The sequence below is a fragment of the Lissotriton helveticus genome, chromosome 5_1, assembly GCF_964261635.1.
Source record: "Lissotriton helveticus chromosome 5_1, aLisHel1.1, whole genome shotgun sequence".
Classification (NCBI taxonomy): domain Eukaryota; kingdom Metazoa; phylum Chordata; class Amphibia; order Caudata; family Salamandridae; genus Lissotriton; species Lissotriton helveticus.
The window spans coordinates 2,048,423,024-2,048,439,967 of NC_136065.1; the positions used below are offsets into that span (position 1 = coordinate 2,048,423,024).

General features: G+C 50.9%; 1 protein-coding gene across 1 annotated transcript in view; it reads right to left on the reverse strand.

Annotated features, from left to right (window-relative positions):
• SKIC2 (SKI2 subunit of superkiller complex) overlaps window positions 1-16,944 on the reverse strand; it is a 251,546-nt gene that overhangs the window by 171,837 nt on the left and 62,765 nt on the right. Inside the window, exon 6 of the mRNA XM_078645898.1 lies at window positions 12,745-12,819. Within this exon, the coding sequence (XP_078502024.1) occupies window positions 12,745-12,819 (75 nt within the window). The remainder of the gene's footprint in view (window positions 1-12,744; window positions 12,820-16,944) is intronic.

The following is a 16,944-nucleotide window of genomic DNA, read 5'->3' on the forward strand; positions in this document are numbered from 1 at the left end:
GCTTGTCCTGCCACTTCCTATCAATGAACTGTATTTTATAAACCTGTGTTAATTACTTGGATCGTTACATATTCTGTGAGAGTGCCTGAACAACGCCTGTTTTTTTTCTGTAATACTATCAAGGAAGTAATACAACTCCCCGAGGGTCAATGACTCTCTAGATAATACAGAGGGTCGGTTGTAAATATTGATTAAATAAACCACTTTCCCATCATATGTACTAATTTTTAGTGCCAGAATATCATTGGAATTGGTGTCGATTACTGCAACCTTTACTTTCAAGGTAACACTTATCCAAATAATGAGGCCACCTGAGGGTCTGCCTCTTGCGGAGGGAATTGCTTTTATGCCAAAAGTCTTGTATCCTACCCTATGGGGACTGTCAAGTAACCAAGTTTCCTGAAAGAGACAGATTACACTTGTCTCTATGTAATTAGACCAGTCCGGGTCACTCAAGTTTTTCCTTAGCCCGGCTATATTCCAGGATATTAATCTCGTATCTCGAACTTTATTGATACAATTATTCGGTTGGTCCTGAACTTTTGAGACATCCCTCCAATGCCCAATCTCAGTGCCTATGTCACCAGGCCTACCCTTATCTGCCGAAGTGGGCCCACATGTGCCCACCCTATATTCACTTGCCGTCTTTACTAGGTGTGAAACTGAGCCCTTACTACACCATCGCTTCTCATGGGCATAGACAACTTTAGGTCCAGCGTCCTCCTGGACACAGTCTAGCCACAACCCATCCTCACCACAATCAGTGTGCCTAAAACATAGTTCTCCCTGTAAACTGCAATAGTTACGGGGGTTCATTTTATCTTGTCCCACATTGGACACTCTGGCCTTTACAATTTTAGTGACGCATTTAGTCCTAATATTTTGTAGATGTACGGCCCTGTGAGTGCCAGTTAATTTCTCCCTAGTAGGTTGTAGTCAGTCTACTGCTTCTAAGTAGCTAAACCTATTGGCTGTAGGGACCCCTTCCCAGTTGCCAATGTACCTATGTCCCCCATGTTCCATCCCACTTCTCACACGGTGGCTAGCCCTACTCCAAATTCCACCACAGTCATACTGCTCCTCCGGTGCGTAAAAATAGGAGAGTGGTCTGGTCACTATATCATTCCCACTAATCTGCGCACCCCACGAAACGATGTAGTTCACCGTTCGAGGGTCTTCAAAGTTCACAACTACGCAGTCCCCGTGGGTTGTTTTCCTATTATACCCCACCCATGGCACCCTACGCATCATTAAAATTTTACTTGTTAGATGTGGAGGTAGAGGGCGATTGATGTTAAGCCAGTGGGATACCTTATTTTTCAGTGCCCCAAAAGGCTCCCTGGACGATTAGTCCAGTACAGGAACCCCTGTCAAAACCACTACATAGGGGCAGGCTTCCAGGGGGAGGTTAATAGTACTACCTCCCTTTGCTGCCTTCTCTATCGGGTCCTTGTTAAAAGTCAGATTGGTGGTATTCGTTTTGCTACCATCCGCTATTTGACTAGGGTATTCTTTTATTGCTGGTATTTTCTCTAGTGACTTCTTGCCAGGGGCATTGGGGAGATTGGAATTTGATTTCTTACAAGGAACGCTTAGGGGGTTGAGGTCTTGTTTTTCCCCAAGCGGCACACATTTGTTCATTGATTGGCCTTTCAGTGTACTAGTCACAGAGGTTTCTACAGGCAGCTTTTCCAATCTAACACCTGTCAGGATTTTTATGCCCTTTTCCAAGACATGGAGCTTATTTTCAATATTTATTAGTCTATTTTCTAATGGAGTAAGGAAAGTTTCAAGCAACTTCCTCAAGTTGTTTGCCAAGGGGCCAGTCATTTCGTCCATTTATCCTGGGGCATTAGCTACAACATCATCTGGATCTCTTATTGCAGGAGTGTTAATCAATGTATCTACATGCACTGCCTGCCCATCCATCGAACCTTGACCCTGCTCCTCCCCATCCTTGCTACCAGTAACATTACTGCACCCGGCTTTCGCGATTTTGGCTTTTCTGGTGCCGGGGCCATTAGTGTTAGCTCGTTTTCTTTTTGGAATTGCTCCCTTCCCACTCCCCCGCAATTGTCTCTTGGTTGTTTCATTCAGTACCCCTACTGAAATGGATTCAAATATGATGTCTGGAGCACTTATCTTAAGGGTGTCCGTAGGGGGCAACACTTGTGATTGTGATTCTAGTGTAACAGAGGGAATCTCATGCACTACCGCTTGAGTCTGTACAAGGTTCGGTCTATTTATGTACTCGGGAGTACGTGCAGATGCAATGTGCCCCATTGACGATCTTTTTGCTAGAGCTAAATCCTTTAGAAATAATTCGTTCCATTAGGTTAATACCCTGATCTATCACAGAATTAGCCCGTATGATAAAATTATCCAGGGTACCTATCAACTTGGGCCCTCCCAATGCAGCTTTGCTCCTACTCTCACGAGTAGACATTTTCCTTTTACTTGAGACAGATTTAACCCAATTATAAGGAAAATATAATAACCCTCACGCATGCATACAGTTACAAATAAATGGATAGGAAAATGAGGCAGATGGAAGAGGAGGGGCCCGGTCCGGTCTTTTCCGCTCTTTAACGGGCTTGAACGGGCCCGCCCTTGGCCCGGCGAACGCCTGCGCGCGTCCCGCGTACGCGGTTCAGGGCGTGTCTTTGTAGGAGGAAAAATGGAAGCGGGAAGAGGTCCAGCTGCGGGAGATTAGCAACCGCACGGCAGTCTGGTCCTCGCAGTCCCGTTTAGCAGCAGCCAACACAAACTCCAGCCCAGGGTCCACAAAACAGCCAGGTAAGGATTTCAACAGTGTCAAGGGTCATGTACGAGTCTTAAGTAAAACGCACTCGTCCAGCCTCTCACCACGAGCGGCCCCCGCGGAGCGGGGGCCGCAAGAGGTTTTATGCTGACAAAAGATGTAGCGGGAAGAAGTCCAGCTGCGGGAGATTAGCAACCGCACGGCAGTCTGGTCCTCGCAGTCCCGTTTAGCAGCAGCCAACACAAACTCCAGCCCAGGGTCCACAAAACAGCCAGGTAAGGATTTCACCAGTGTCAAGGGTCATGTGCGAGTCTTAAGTAAAACGCACTCGCCCAGCCTCTCACCACGAGCGGCTCCCGCGGAGCGGGGGCCGCGAGAGGTTTTATGCTGACAAAAGATGGAAGCGGGAAGAGGTCCAGCTGCGGGAGATTAGCAACCGCATGGCAGTTTGGTCCTCGCAGTCCCGTTTAGCAGCATCCAACACAAACTCCAGTCCAGGGTCCACAAAACAGCCAGGTAAGGATTTCACCAGTGTCAAGGGTCATGTGCGAGTCTTAAGTAAAACGCAATCGTCCAGCCTCTCACCACGAGCGGCACCCCTCACCACGAGCGGCACCCATTGCCATTCACAGTCTCTACAAACGTTACCCTATTGATTGACTTGTCTCCATCTTATCTCTCTTCACTGGCTACCTTTCCCTTTCCATCTCTAATATCATTTCTCATGCATCCTTTTTAGATACCTCACTGTTTTGTACATTGTTATATCACTTCTCATTCTCTTTCTTCAGCCTCTCAATTAAGACTAGTTTCCTTTTTAGGTCGAAGCACGACCTGCATTCAATGCGTAAGCATTGATTGCAGTGCTTCGACAACTAATGTCACCCGTATTTGGGAATGTGGACACGAGAGGGTGCACGAGCGCAGATTTGCTCAGATTTTACCTCGTGAGCGCGCACGGCGCCGTGCTCCTCTCGTGCCTCATTCCCATGCGCAAACACTCCACACACAGCCATACACAGGCACACACACACTGCATACACACACGCAGACCCACGCGCACACACACAGACACACGCACGGACACATTCGAACACACACAGACACACGAGCGTACACCCCCCCACCCCTCTGCATGCACGCACGCACACACACACACACAGGCGCGCGCATACAGGCACACGGCACACAGCACACATACAGGCACACAGCACACAGCACACATACAGGCACACGGCACACAGCCCCTCCCTCCCCTCCCTTTAACTCACCGGAGTCGGACTCGGGCTCGCACCATCTGTTAAGGGAGCCCCGCGGAGCACTCGAGGTCCTCTGGCACTCTCCCAAAAAGCGGAGCTCTCCCCATAGGCATGGGGGCCCCGCATTCTCCACGCTGGTCTTCACCCGGGCCCCCTCCTGGGACCCGGGACTTCATGCGGCACTTCTCTTCTCCGGGCTCGCGCTCGGCAAAACGAAACTGCAGAGTGGCACGCATGCGCAGGCATCCCCCGCCCTCCCACTCATCATCGGCTGCAGGGTGACGCTCGGCTGATTCAGGCTCGTTTGCTATTTCCATACAAGATGCTGGGTTTTCTCGAGTCACCAGTCAGGTCTTATTTCTGTAAATATAATCTTCCATATGTCTCAATAACCATGAACGATTTGGATGGGCCTTTACCATCCTGTGTTCCATGTCCCAATGTATATTCTTTTGCACTCCAACTGATGGATTTATAGCTGCTGTATAAACACGCACCTTTTAATGTATTCCTTCAGCCCCCCACCCTGGATGAGTTATTCTCCACTCCCTAGTCTGTTTTCTATTACCACACACTGGGGGGCGATCTGTAAGTGCCATGGCAACGGTAAAGTGGCCGTTGAAAAAAATTGAAGGTATTTGAGAAAATGGACGGATATTGAATAGAAAAGGTTGTACTGGGTGTGTTTACATGAACTGAAAATCAAAAGGCTGCACTACGCGCAATTCGTGCACAGCAAAGAGAAATTCTCGCCAAAGCCCTTTCAGGAGGCACGTGTTATTTTTCAGCGCGTTTCCTGCTATTTGGATGGAGCAACGCGTTTTTGGGGCCTGGGCGCTCGGTGCGGTTCTGGAATGTTCGTTCGTTGGGCCGAGTTAAGCTGGTCGGCGGAGGAGACTGTATTTGGTTTTGTTTTGTACCGTTTAGCAGTGACTCAGTGGGCTGTGGCTTCAAAAGTATAGATTCGTTCTTGTTTGTAAAATACACTTTAAATCCTATCCGGTTCTGGTCAGTGCGCAGTTTTTGTCTGCAGGTAGTATTAACCAAACCAGTATAAAAAATCATATTTTTATAATTTAATGAAGTTTCTTACTTCGTGAAGATATACAAGTATGTTTTTCGTCCAGCTAAGACTTTGGCGAGATTCTAGGGCTTTTATGAGTATATTATTCTGCAACATGTCAATCTGTAGGTTTTTAATCCTTTACCAACAGGGCCACTAAAACACCTCTTTATGGGGCTGTGGCGAACAAGTTACTTACCTTCGGGAACGATATATCTGTAAGAAACAGTAGTTAGTATTAGATTCCTTACCTTAGAATATCCCCAGGCGTCAGTCTGGATCCGCAAACTTTTGCGTAGCAGTACCCCTGCGCGTCGGTAGGCGTCGTCTGCAGGCGTCCCCTGCGGCTCCGCGTCGTCGGCGTCGTGCGCCGTGATGACGTCGCTGGAGTATATAGACGCCGCATCCGCGCGCTGACGTCAGTTCTTTGCACACAGCTTTTCCGCGCCAGAACACGCAGAGCCATGTGAGAACCAACACTGGTGCCATGTGAAACTAGGGCCCTGAAAGGGATGTCCTTCACCCTAGGTATCAGTTCGCAGAACGGGGAGGATGGGTGGGGCGGTAAGGAATCTAATACTAACTACTGTTTCTTACAGATATATCGTTACCGAAGGTAAGTAACTTGTTCATCTGAAAGAAACAGGTTAGTATTAGATTCCTTACCTTAGAATAGATACCCCAGCAATACCAACCCCGGTGGTGGGTCTGCGAACCAATACAAACCTACACCAGAAAATCCTGGAGGACCGAACGGCCAAAGAAGCCGTCCCTCCGGACTTGACTGTCCAGGCAGTAATGCCTCGCAAAGGTGTGCAGCGAGGCCCATGTAGCCGCCTGGCAAATGTCCTGCAAAGGGACTCCCCGGCCCAGGGCAGTAGTAGCCGCCGTGGCCCGAGTGGAATGGGCCCTCAGCCCAACAGGAGGCTCCTTCCGAGCCAAAGAGTAGCATGCTTTGATGCACAGGACGACCCACCGAGAGATGGTTCGTTTCTGTACCGCCCTTCCCTTCTTCTCACCCACGTAGCCAACAAACAGTTGGTCATCCACCCGGAACTGGCGTGTGCGATCCATATAATATGAAAGCGCACGTTTTGGGTCCAGACGATGGAGCCGCTCTTCATCTTTTGAAGGATGCGGAGGCGGGAAGAAGGAGGGTAAGGTGATGGACTGCCCGATGTGAAAAGCAGAAACTACTTTGGGCAGGAAAGAAGGCCTAGTCCTAAGAACCACCTTGTCAGGATGGACGGACAAGAAAGGAGGTTTTACAGAAAGGGCCTGGAGCTCACTCACTCTCCTGGCAGAGGTGATGGCAACCAGGAAGGCCGTCTTTAAAGTGAGAAGACGGAGAGGACAGGAATGAAGCGGCTCAAAGGGAGCACACATCAAGAATGTCAGAACCAGGTTCAAGTCCCACTGAGGCATCACGAACGGAACAGGAGGATACATGTGCGTGATGCCTTTCAAGAATCTCAGTACAATAGGGGACTTGAATAAAGATGGCTGATCAGGTAGCCTTAAGAAGGCGGAAAGGGCAGAAAGGTAGCCCTTGATAGTGCCCAGAGCAGAGCCCTGCTGGGCAAGAGAAAGAAGGAAGAGGAGAACCTCGGAAAGAGGGGCAGAAAGGGGATCCACAGCCTTTGCTGTGCACCATGCCACAAATCTGTTCCACCGGCAGGCGTATACCGACTTTGTGGAGGGACGCCTGGCTGCCAGAATCACATCACAGACTTCAGGAGGCAAGTCGAATGGCCTCAACTGTCGCCGCTCAATCTCCACGCATGGAGGTGGAGGCTGGACAGGTTCGGGTGGAGGACCGTCCCCTGCTGCTGCGACAGAAGGTCCTCCTGAAGGGGCAGGCGGATCGAGGGACCGACTGACATGCTGAGTAGCTCGGGATACCAGTATCTTCGAGCCCAGTCCGGAGCCACAAGGATAACTTGGGCCCGGTCGCGCCTGATCTTCTTCAGCACTCTGGGCAGAAGTGGTATAGGCGGAAAGGCGTACAACAGATCGCAACTCCACTCGCGCCGAAAGGCGTCGCCGAGCGAGTGCCGTCTTGGAAACTCCAACGCGCAGAACTGATGACATTGCGCGTTCTCTTCTGTGGCGAATAGATCTAACCAAGGCTCTCCCCATTGCTGAAAGAGGCCGTTCGCCACGTCCGAGTTCAGACGCCATTCGTGATCCACCGAGCACCGACGGCTGAGTTCGTCCGCCCTGGCGTTCAGAGAACCTGCCAGGTGTTGAACCGTCAGTGTCACGCCCTGACGTTCCAGCCATTGCCAGAGGCGCAGAGCCTCCTGGCAAAGGGTCCACGACCCCACACCGCCCTGTTTGTTGCAGTACCACATGGCGGTGGTGTTGTCCGTGAACACCTGCACTACACTCCCATTGACAAAGGGGAGGAATGCCTTCAGTGCTAGGCGAATCGCCCGCAGCTCCAACATGTTGATATGGAGCCGGGACTCCGCCGGAGACCAGATGCCTCTGATCTCCGCCTCTCCCAAGTGGCCTCCCCAGCCCTGGAGGGACGTGTCCGTCACAACTACGTGCTCCGGTTGGGGAAGGGAGTGGGATCTGCCTCTGACCCAATCGCGGTCCGTAAGCCACCACTGCAACTGTCTCGCAGTGCCCTCCGAGATCAGGACATGGTCGGACAGGTTGCCCTGATGCTGGGCCCACTGAAACTTCAGGTCCCACTGCAGAGCCCGCATCCGCCATCTGGCGTGATGCACCAGAAGGATGCAGGAGGCCATCAGCCCCAGAAGCCGCAGCGTCAACCTGACCGAAACCCGGGACAACGGCTGAAAGATGGGAATCAGAGCCTGAATATCCCGGACCCGCCGTTCCGGAGGATAAGCCCGAAACTGCGCCGAGTCGAGAACCGCTCCGATGAAAAGGAGCTTTTGAGAGGGACACAGGTGTGATTTCGGCACATTGATGGAAAACCCCAGCTCGTGCAGGAGGTCTGCCGTCATCTGAAGGTGGTGGACGACTGTCTGGGGCGAGCCCGCCTTCAACAACCAGTCGTCGAGGTAGGGGAAGACTGAAACCCCTAACCGGCGCAGATGAGCTGCGACCACCGCCATCACTTTCGTGAACACCCGTGGGGCGCTGGTAAGGCCGAATGGGAGCACGATAAACTGAAAGTGCTCGTGGCCTACCGTGAACCGCAGGTAACGCCGGTGGGCCGGCAGGACGGGGATGTGAAAATACGCATCCTGCAAGTCCAACGCTACCATCCAGTCTTGTGGGTCTAGAGCAGCCAAGACCTGAGCCAAAGTCAACATCTTGAACTTCTCCTTCCGGAGGAAGCCGTTGACGTTCCGTAGGTCCAAGATAGGACGTAGGCCCCCTTTGTCCTTCTTGGGTACCAGAAAGTAGTGGGAGTAGCAACCACACCCTACTTCTGGCCCAGGAACGCGCTCGATGGCCCCCTTGGCCAAGAGGGCCGTAACTTCCTCCTGCAGAAGTGTCAAGTGGTCCCCCGACACACGGTGGTTCTGCGGTGGCATGGCTGGAGGATTGGACTCGAAGGGGAGGGAGTAGCCCCTTCGGACGAGCTGCAGCACCCACCTGTCCGACGTAATCGTGCGCCAGCGGGAGTGGTGATGGCGAACCCTGCCACCCACTGGCGTCACATGGGCCCGAAAGCTCGGACTAGGAAGATTTGGAGGCTGCTGCGGGGGGAGGTGTGGACTGACCTCGCCGCTGCCCTCTACCGCCACCCTGGCGGAATCCACGGCCGCCACCGCGCTGAGGAGCGTTCTGCGGCGCGTGGCTGGGAGCACGCGTGGGACCGCCCCTTCCTTGGCCACGAAAGGGGCGAAACGAACCCGTTTGCTGGCGCTGGGTCGAAAGACCCAAGGACTTGGCCGTGACCCTGGAGTCCTTGAAGCGCTCAAGCGCGTTGTCCGCCTTGTCACCGAACAGGCGACTGCCATCGAAAGGCATGTCCATGAGGGCATTCTGAACATCCGGCGAGAAGTTGGCGGATCTCAGCCAAGCATGGCGACGAATCGCCACCGTCGTGGACATAGCCCGTCCCAGCGAGTCGGTCGTGTCAAGACCACACCTTATCGAATACCTCGCCGCGTCCCGGCCTTCAACCAAGGCCTGGTTGAGCTTGTCCCGCACCTCCTGCGGGCATTGCGGCAGACACTCCGCGACCGTATCCCACAGAGAGTGGGTATAGCGGCCCAAGAGGCATGCGGTATTGCAAGACCGCAGTCCAGCACTCAAAGACGAAAAGACCTTCTTGCCAAATTGGTCATATCGCTTAGATTCCCGATCGGGCGGGGCCGATGGGAATGCGGACTGGGAAGTGGAGGCTTGGATCACCAGACTCTCCGGGGAGGGATGGGTGGAGAGGAAGGCAGGGTCGTCCGAACACGGACGGTGACGCCTGGCAACGTTCCGGTCAACCGGTGCACCGGAAGCGGGCCTGGACCAGGTGCCCAAAAGGACATCCGTCAGGGCCTCATTAAACGGCAGCAGAGGCTCCTTTGGGCATGACTGCGGTTTAAATACTTCGGTGAGGATGTTGGGCTTCACCTTAGCGACGGGGAGCTCAAGGCTCAAGGCCTTGGCAGCCCTCATCAGTACCACCGAATAGGCAGACCCAGCCTCCGACGCCACAGGGGAAGGCGAGACAAACCCAGGGTTGGGCGACTCGTCCAGACCACTGGCATCACCTAAGTCACCTACCCAGTCCACGTCATACTGGCAGGCTCGTGACAAAGGGTCCTCAGACCCCTCCCAACCCTCTCCATAATCGTCCTCATCGCCATAGTTAGAGTCGACGATATAGACCGGCTCCTCGGAGCCAATGGGCCCCAACGGCGCCGGACACGGCGTCGGACGATGCCGGTCCGACTCCGCGTCAGGAGTCAGAGAGGGAACGGGGGTGGCGCCGCGCGGCGCCGGCGCCGGGGCCCCGACGCTGGCCGGAACCGACGGCGGAGTCACGGCGCCGCGCGGAGGCAGCACCACGGGTTGCCCCAATGGAATCGGCGCCGGAGAGGCCGGTGGACCAGCCGGCGACGACCCTGAAGGGCCTAGCGGCGCCGGGGCCGGAGCCGCCGGCGGCGCCGGGGCCGGAGCACCCGGCGGCGTCGGAGCAGGTGCACCCGAACCGCTCGGGCCCCCAGACGGGACCGACGGGCCCGCAGGCGCCGTAGGCCCCGCCGGAGGAGACATCGCCCTCATAGCCATGAGGAACTCCTCAATCTCCTCGCGCGACGCGCCTTCCCCAGGGACCGACGGGTATGGGGCAGACGGCGTCGGCGACCCACGCGGGGCCGCGGGGGTGGGGCCACCCGAACCCTCGGCCGCATCACGCGGGCGTCGGGGGGAGTCGGGGGTACGATGACGACGCCCCGACTTTTTGTGTCGCTTACCTGATGAACCGGAGGAATGGTGGCGACTCCGGAGCGCTCATGGCGGCTCCGCGATCGTTCCCTCGACCGCTCCCTCGACCTCCGACCGGACCGGGACCGCTCTCGACGCGGGGCCGACACTCGGAGCTCAAGCAGCTTGCGGGACCGCTCCCGCCTAGCTTTACTAGTCAAGGCCCGGCAGTCGACGCAGGACTCCACGTCGTGGTCCGCGCCCAGACACCGGAGGCAGAGTCGATGGTGGTCGGTGACCGACATCAGGCGGTCGCACCCGTCGCAACTCTTGAAACCGGGCATCCTACCGGCACCGTAAGAAAGAATTAGAGTTAACAAAAAACTTGGTCAAAAGACCGGAGTACTGCTCTTCGGATCTGCGCTAACTGGCGCGGAAAAAAGAAGAACTGACGTCAGCGCGCGGAGGCGGCGTCTATATACTCCAGCGACGTCATCACGGCGCACGACGCCGACGACGCGGAGCCGCAGGGGACGCCTGCAGACGACGCCTACCGACGCGCAGGGGTACTGCTACGCAAAAGTTTCCGGATCCAGACTGACGCCTGGGGATATTCTAAGGTAAGGAATCTAATACTAACCTGTTTCTTTCAGATATTTTCCGCTTCATTGTGCCTTTACTGCAATTTCCAATTACTAACTTCACCCTCTGCTGCATAACTTGCAGAATTCAACTCTCCGGCTCAATGGCGAGAGCTGCCGATTTGGGAGTGGGGGAACTAGGTAAGGTTGGAGCCTCGGCGTCGTCTCAGCATCGTGTGATTCTGAGCAAATCACTTAATCTCCCCGTGCCTCCCAAAAATGAATGTGTCTGTGTGTAACGTAACTGGCGCTAGGGTAAAGCGCTCCGATACCTTCGGGTCAAGGTCGCGCTACATTAAACTGTAACAAAAGACGGATCAAAAGTGGCCTGCAATGCCGCGCACTTAGTACAAGATGCACTGACTAAAAAAATAAATGCCATTTTTATTTGTAATCTCAATACATCTAAGTCACGTAAATACAACACATATTGCATTACAAATGCTATAGGTGTCACATTTGCGAAAGTTAAAACTATTGGCATTGTAAATGACAAAGCTATTCAATTCAATATTTTCCAAACCAACACATAAATAAAAAATGTGTCATTTACAATACCAATAGCTCAAACTTTCCTAATGCGAGACCTATTGCATTGCAAATGCTTGTTATTTGTGCCTCTAATTTAATAGTTTTGCTCTTCAAGCCACCTCTTGCTCCATCCCCTCCCACCCACAGCCTGTGCACTCCTCTCGATGCCCCAACCCTATGTATAAACTCTGTCCTCACCACTCTAAACACCAGCCATTGAGCTGGCATCTCCACCCCCTTCTTCTGCACTATTCATGGTAAACCCCCTATTGTGTACAGCAGTGTTTACCAAATGGGGGGTTGCCAGCTGATTTTTGGTGGTCGGGAAAGTCCAAGCAATAAATAAAGATGCCTTTTAGTTCTGTATTTATCTTGTCACATTTGCTTCAAAGACAGAGGTCAAATGCCAGGCTATCTTCTGACAAATGGCTACTTATTTTTTAATAGGGGGGATTGGAGCCTACACACTCCTATAACTTTGCAGTCACAGAAAGATGAGTAAAGTTAATGATGTGACAATCTTGCTAGAGTACAGGGAGTGTGCAAGGAAAGGATGTAATTTTTTTCTAACACACAACAAAATGTAAATACTGGTTAATGAATTCTACATATTTAGCAGTTAGGAAAGCAAAAATAAAGCAATTTGTTTTGTAATTCTGAAATGTGATGCAAACAAAGATTTTAATACGATCAAAACAAATCATGGCACTTTACTTGGTTATGCACAAATGGTAAATATTCACTGTAACACGATTTCCACACATCAATTAGGGGCAATATAGTTTTACCAGTAAAACTGAGTGCCTGTGCACATTTTGTGGCTTATGAAACGGAAATTGTGCAGTCTGTAAATGACAGTGCGTTAGCACACAATGCTTTAGTTACATTAAAAAGTCGCCCGCCTCAAGTCCATTAAAACTAGGCGAGTCATGAAAAATTGCTGTCCTAAAAATTGGGCCATGCTTCTAATATGTTTGGAAAGTCCTGGTGTACAGCACTGTTCTGTAGCTAGATTCAGCTTTATAAGTCACATGCATACCTACTTTCACTGAAATGATGGGATACTCACAACACACACACATGCAAGCGTATTTGGAATACATGTTGTGCTCCAATACAAAATTCGAGCCTTGATACCTTTTTCAAAATCCAGCTCCTCCTCCTGGTCTCCTCTGGTGAGAATCTGGTCAAGGGTTGGCTCGTCCATGCCACCTGGGAAGGAATGAGGAAGCCTATTATGACTGTATGTTCAACACAGAAGAGAAGGTTGGAGGATAGAGAAGAAAGTAGAGCCTCACACCTGTCCACCCGCCTGTGCCAGCAGAGAAGGAAGACTGAGGACATAAACATGAAGACATCCAAACATCACAACTACCCCAGCATCAGTACAGCATGTTTAGCACAGCCAGGAAGACTTGTGGACAGAGGGGAAGGCGGCAGAACCTCACAACCACACTAGCACTGGTGCAACTACACCATGTTCAGCACAGCCAGGGAGATTCAAGGACAGAGAAGAAAGCAGAACCTCACAATCACACTAGCACTAGCGTCACTACACCATGTTCAGCACAGCCAGGGAGATTGAAGGAAAAAGAGGAAGAGGAAGGCAGAACCTCACAACCAAACCAGCACCAGTGTCTCTACACCATGATCAACACAGCCAGGGTGATTCGAAGACAGAGAAGAAGGCAGAACCTCACAACCACACTAGCATCAGTGTCACTACACCATGTTCAATACAGTGAGGGAGATTGAAGAACAGAGAGGGAGGCAGAACCACACTAGCACCAGCGTCACTATACCATGTTCAGCCCAGCCAGGGAGATTGAAGGAAAAAGAGGAAGGCAGAACCTCACAACCACAGTAGCACCAGCGTCACTACACCGTGTTCAGTACAGCCAGAGAGATTGAAGGAAAAAGAGGAAGAGGAAGGCAGAACCCCACAACCACACTAGCACCAGTGTTACTACACCATGTTCAGCACAGCCAGGGAGATGCGAAGACAGAGAAGAAGGCAGAACCTCACAACCACACTAGCACCAGTGTCACTACACCACGTTCAGCACAGCCAGGGAGATTCGAAGATGGAGAAGAAGGCAGAACCTCACAACCACACTAGCACCAGTGTCACTACACCATGTTCAGCACAGCCAGGGAGATTCGAAGACAGAGAAGAAGGCAGAACCTCACAACCACACTAGCACCAGCGTCACTACAGCATGTTCAACACAGCCAGGGAGATTGAAGGAAAAAGAAGAAGAGGAAGGCAGAACCTCACAACCACACTAGCACCAGTGTCACTACACCATGTTCAGCACAACCAGGGAGATTCGAAAACAGAGAAGAAGGCAGAACCTCACAACCACATTGGTGAGAGAGCGCCATGTTATTTTGAAAAATTTGTAGGGGTGCATTATATTCCCGAGTAGTCAGCACCCACATATTTATAAGGTTTTACTAATGTAGTTTAGAAATGCAACATTAGGTTGGGAATCAGTGCAATATGTAGAAGTGTGTTTATTAATCATAGATTAATGTAGTGCCTTAAACAAAATGTAATGTTGCATAACGTAGAATTGTAATCATATGTGAAATGTTGCATTAGCAATGATGTGCCTTGATGAAGAATACATGTGCTTAGAAGTGAGTGGATTAACATAGGTTTTAACGTGAAAGATACACTGCTTACATTGAAAATAGAATTAATGCTTTAAAGTGATGAAATGTAATGTTCTGTCGTATTAGAAATGCATTTAAACGTGCAAGGGCCTGGGATATGTTGAAGCCAGTAGAGGCCTAACTGTAATTTATTTGGTTAGCCTTAGTCGAAAATAAATGATTTCTTTTTCCTGGGAAAGGCTGTCCACTGCGAATATTAAATTGTAACTTTGAATGTTTGCAAGGATGCTCTCGAGTATTCTAGCTGCAGGTGCAAGGCCACAAGGTTAGGAAGAAGAGTCCATTGTTTTGAAGTTAGGATAGTAGGCGCGAGAGCAGGGGAGCTGCCAAAGAATTTAGGAGTGCAACATTCAGAGGAGAAGGTGCCTGGGACCCAAGGACACACCAACGGACGCTTGATGGAGAGGTGCCATATTGGAAAAATCGGAAGATCCGTACCTGCCAGAGGGGCGTTTTTCTGGGTGTGTCAGCTGTTTTTGGGATTTTGTATTAGGGACAGCACCCGAGGGAGGAGCGTCAGTCCGGAGCAGAGAGCAGACTAGGAGTTAGAGAGTGGGCTTGGGAAAGGCATGATGTAGGTAGTTGTGAACTTAAAGCAGAGTAAGGTGTAGGAAGGAGCATCTTAGAACGAGCTTGGTAGCTGAGGCTACTTATGGGAAAGTGAGTGTACTTCTTAGGAAGTCTCCACTGCTGACACCTTTGTTTTGCTGGGTGAATTGTTAAGTAGGGATGTCACATTAGAGCTAGAGTAGGGACAGTCTAACCAAATTCTTTTCTTTTTGTAAATACAGTCCCAACTTTCAGTAGGGACCATTGACTAATGCTGCTTGAATTGACTTTGATCTTCATTCTGACTCGTCTGAGACTTTTGCGTAGGATTATGTTTGTATTAGTGCCAGTTTATTTTTTGAATCTCTTGTTGAGATGCTTTTATGTTCAATTATTTTTGGCATTGTAATAGATCTTCAAAAACTTCAGTTCGTAGTCAGTGGTCCTTTGGAGTCTAATTCAGATTTGGGTTGTAAAGTTGTTTAAAGTTATGATTGTAAAAATCTTCCCTCTACGCTTCTAAGACAGGGAAAAAAGTTTCAGTCGACCAGACCTGTGATTCTAGAGATTTGGTAAGAAAATCTAGACGAGAATCCCAGCTTCCCCAGTTGGTAGCAGTGTAGGATGGTTCCCTTCTAGAGCGAGGGAAGATCTAGATTACGATAAGAGTTTCCCAAGGCCCATAGAAAGTAGGTGATGATTGGCCAGTGGATTGTCGGCGGAAGACAGTGTTCCATGGAAACCGAAGGTGAGTGACGGTGCGGCGAAAAGCAGCAGTTCGTAGGAGAGTGAGTATGAGTAGGGTTATATGTTGTTAGTTTGCGGTGTTTATATGTTGTGTTGTGTTGTGATGTTTTGCGGAGTTGGAGTGCCTGTTGTATGAAAGGAGATCAGGCTGTGAGCACTCGCAGCCTGGGAAAATCTTAGGCTCAAGGAGTAGCTTAAGTGGTTCGGGTGTATCAAACACCCATAGTATTCGTCGACCATTGTTAAGGGGATCGTGAGGTACCATCAATCGCCCGCTGGACCGAGATAGGGGAACGAATGTGTGAGTGTGTGAGTAACTGACGCTGGTTGTGAGTTGCTGTGTGTTTGTAACCTATCAGTGAGGTTATTGTCCGGTCGTTTCGTGGACAGACAGTTGCCAGTTCGGTGACAATTACACGACTGTGGACGTACAGTCAGACTGTGGACGTACAGTCAGCGAAGTGATTGCTCGGTCTGAGGTGATCATTTCAGTGTATGATTGGGATGTGTGAGCGAGTGAGAGAGGAACTGTAAAGGAGGGAAACTGCTGCGAAATGCGGAGGCGAGTGACGTCAGAGGTATAGGTCGGTTGGTGTGGAGCCGCGCTGGGATTGGTGGATTGTCATCAGGAAGTAAAAGAGCGCTGCGAGCGAAGAAACGCTGGTTTTCATCATGAAATGTTTTAAAGTTTTGCGAGATTTGTTTAGAAAAGTGAAAAAGCTAGAACCTCGGGGGGGGGGGGGGGGGGGGGGGAAAGAGGCCCCGCCTGAAGATACTCCGGCTCCTTAAATGGCTACAAATGTTGGGTTGCACACTATATTGTGGCTCGAGAACTGGTGCAAGATGACTGATGGAAATGAGGAGTTGACCTTTCCTAGATACAGAACTTTTAGATTGGAAGTGTTCTATCAGTTGAAATCGATTATGGCTTCTTTGCGACCCATGCCTAGACCGACACAGTTTATAGCATTGAATGCATGGATTAGGGCGGCGCACGAAAGGAACAGGGATAGGCGATAGGAAAGAGTGAATAGGTCAGTTAGGGCAGTACAAGATGCGAGGTGGGATGCATTGGAAAAGAGATGGATGCTACAGACGATTGAGGGAGATAGATTGTACCCACTGTTGGTTAAAACAGGGGATGCGCAGAAAATGAATGCAGAGAAAGACGACAGTGATACTGATGATAGCTTGATAGAAAGGCTGTTATCTGAGAGACCACCTCCATACAATCCAGAGTAGGGGGAGGAGAAATCAGCCCCGGTAGAGGAAGTTAGGGTACCGCAAGTTCCTCCTAGAACTGAAGTAGTGGGAAGGCTTTCCACAGGAAAAGAAGGACAGAATGTAGAAAGTGTCAGTTTT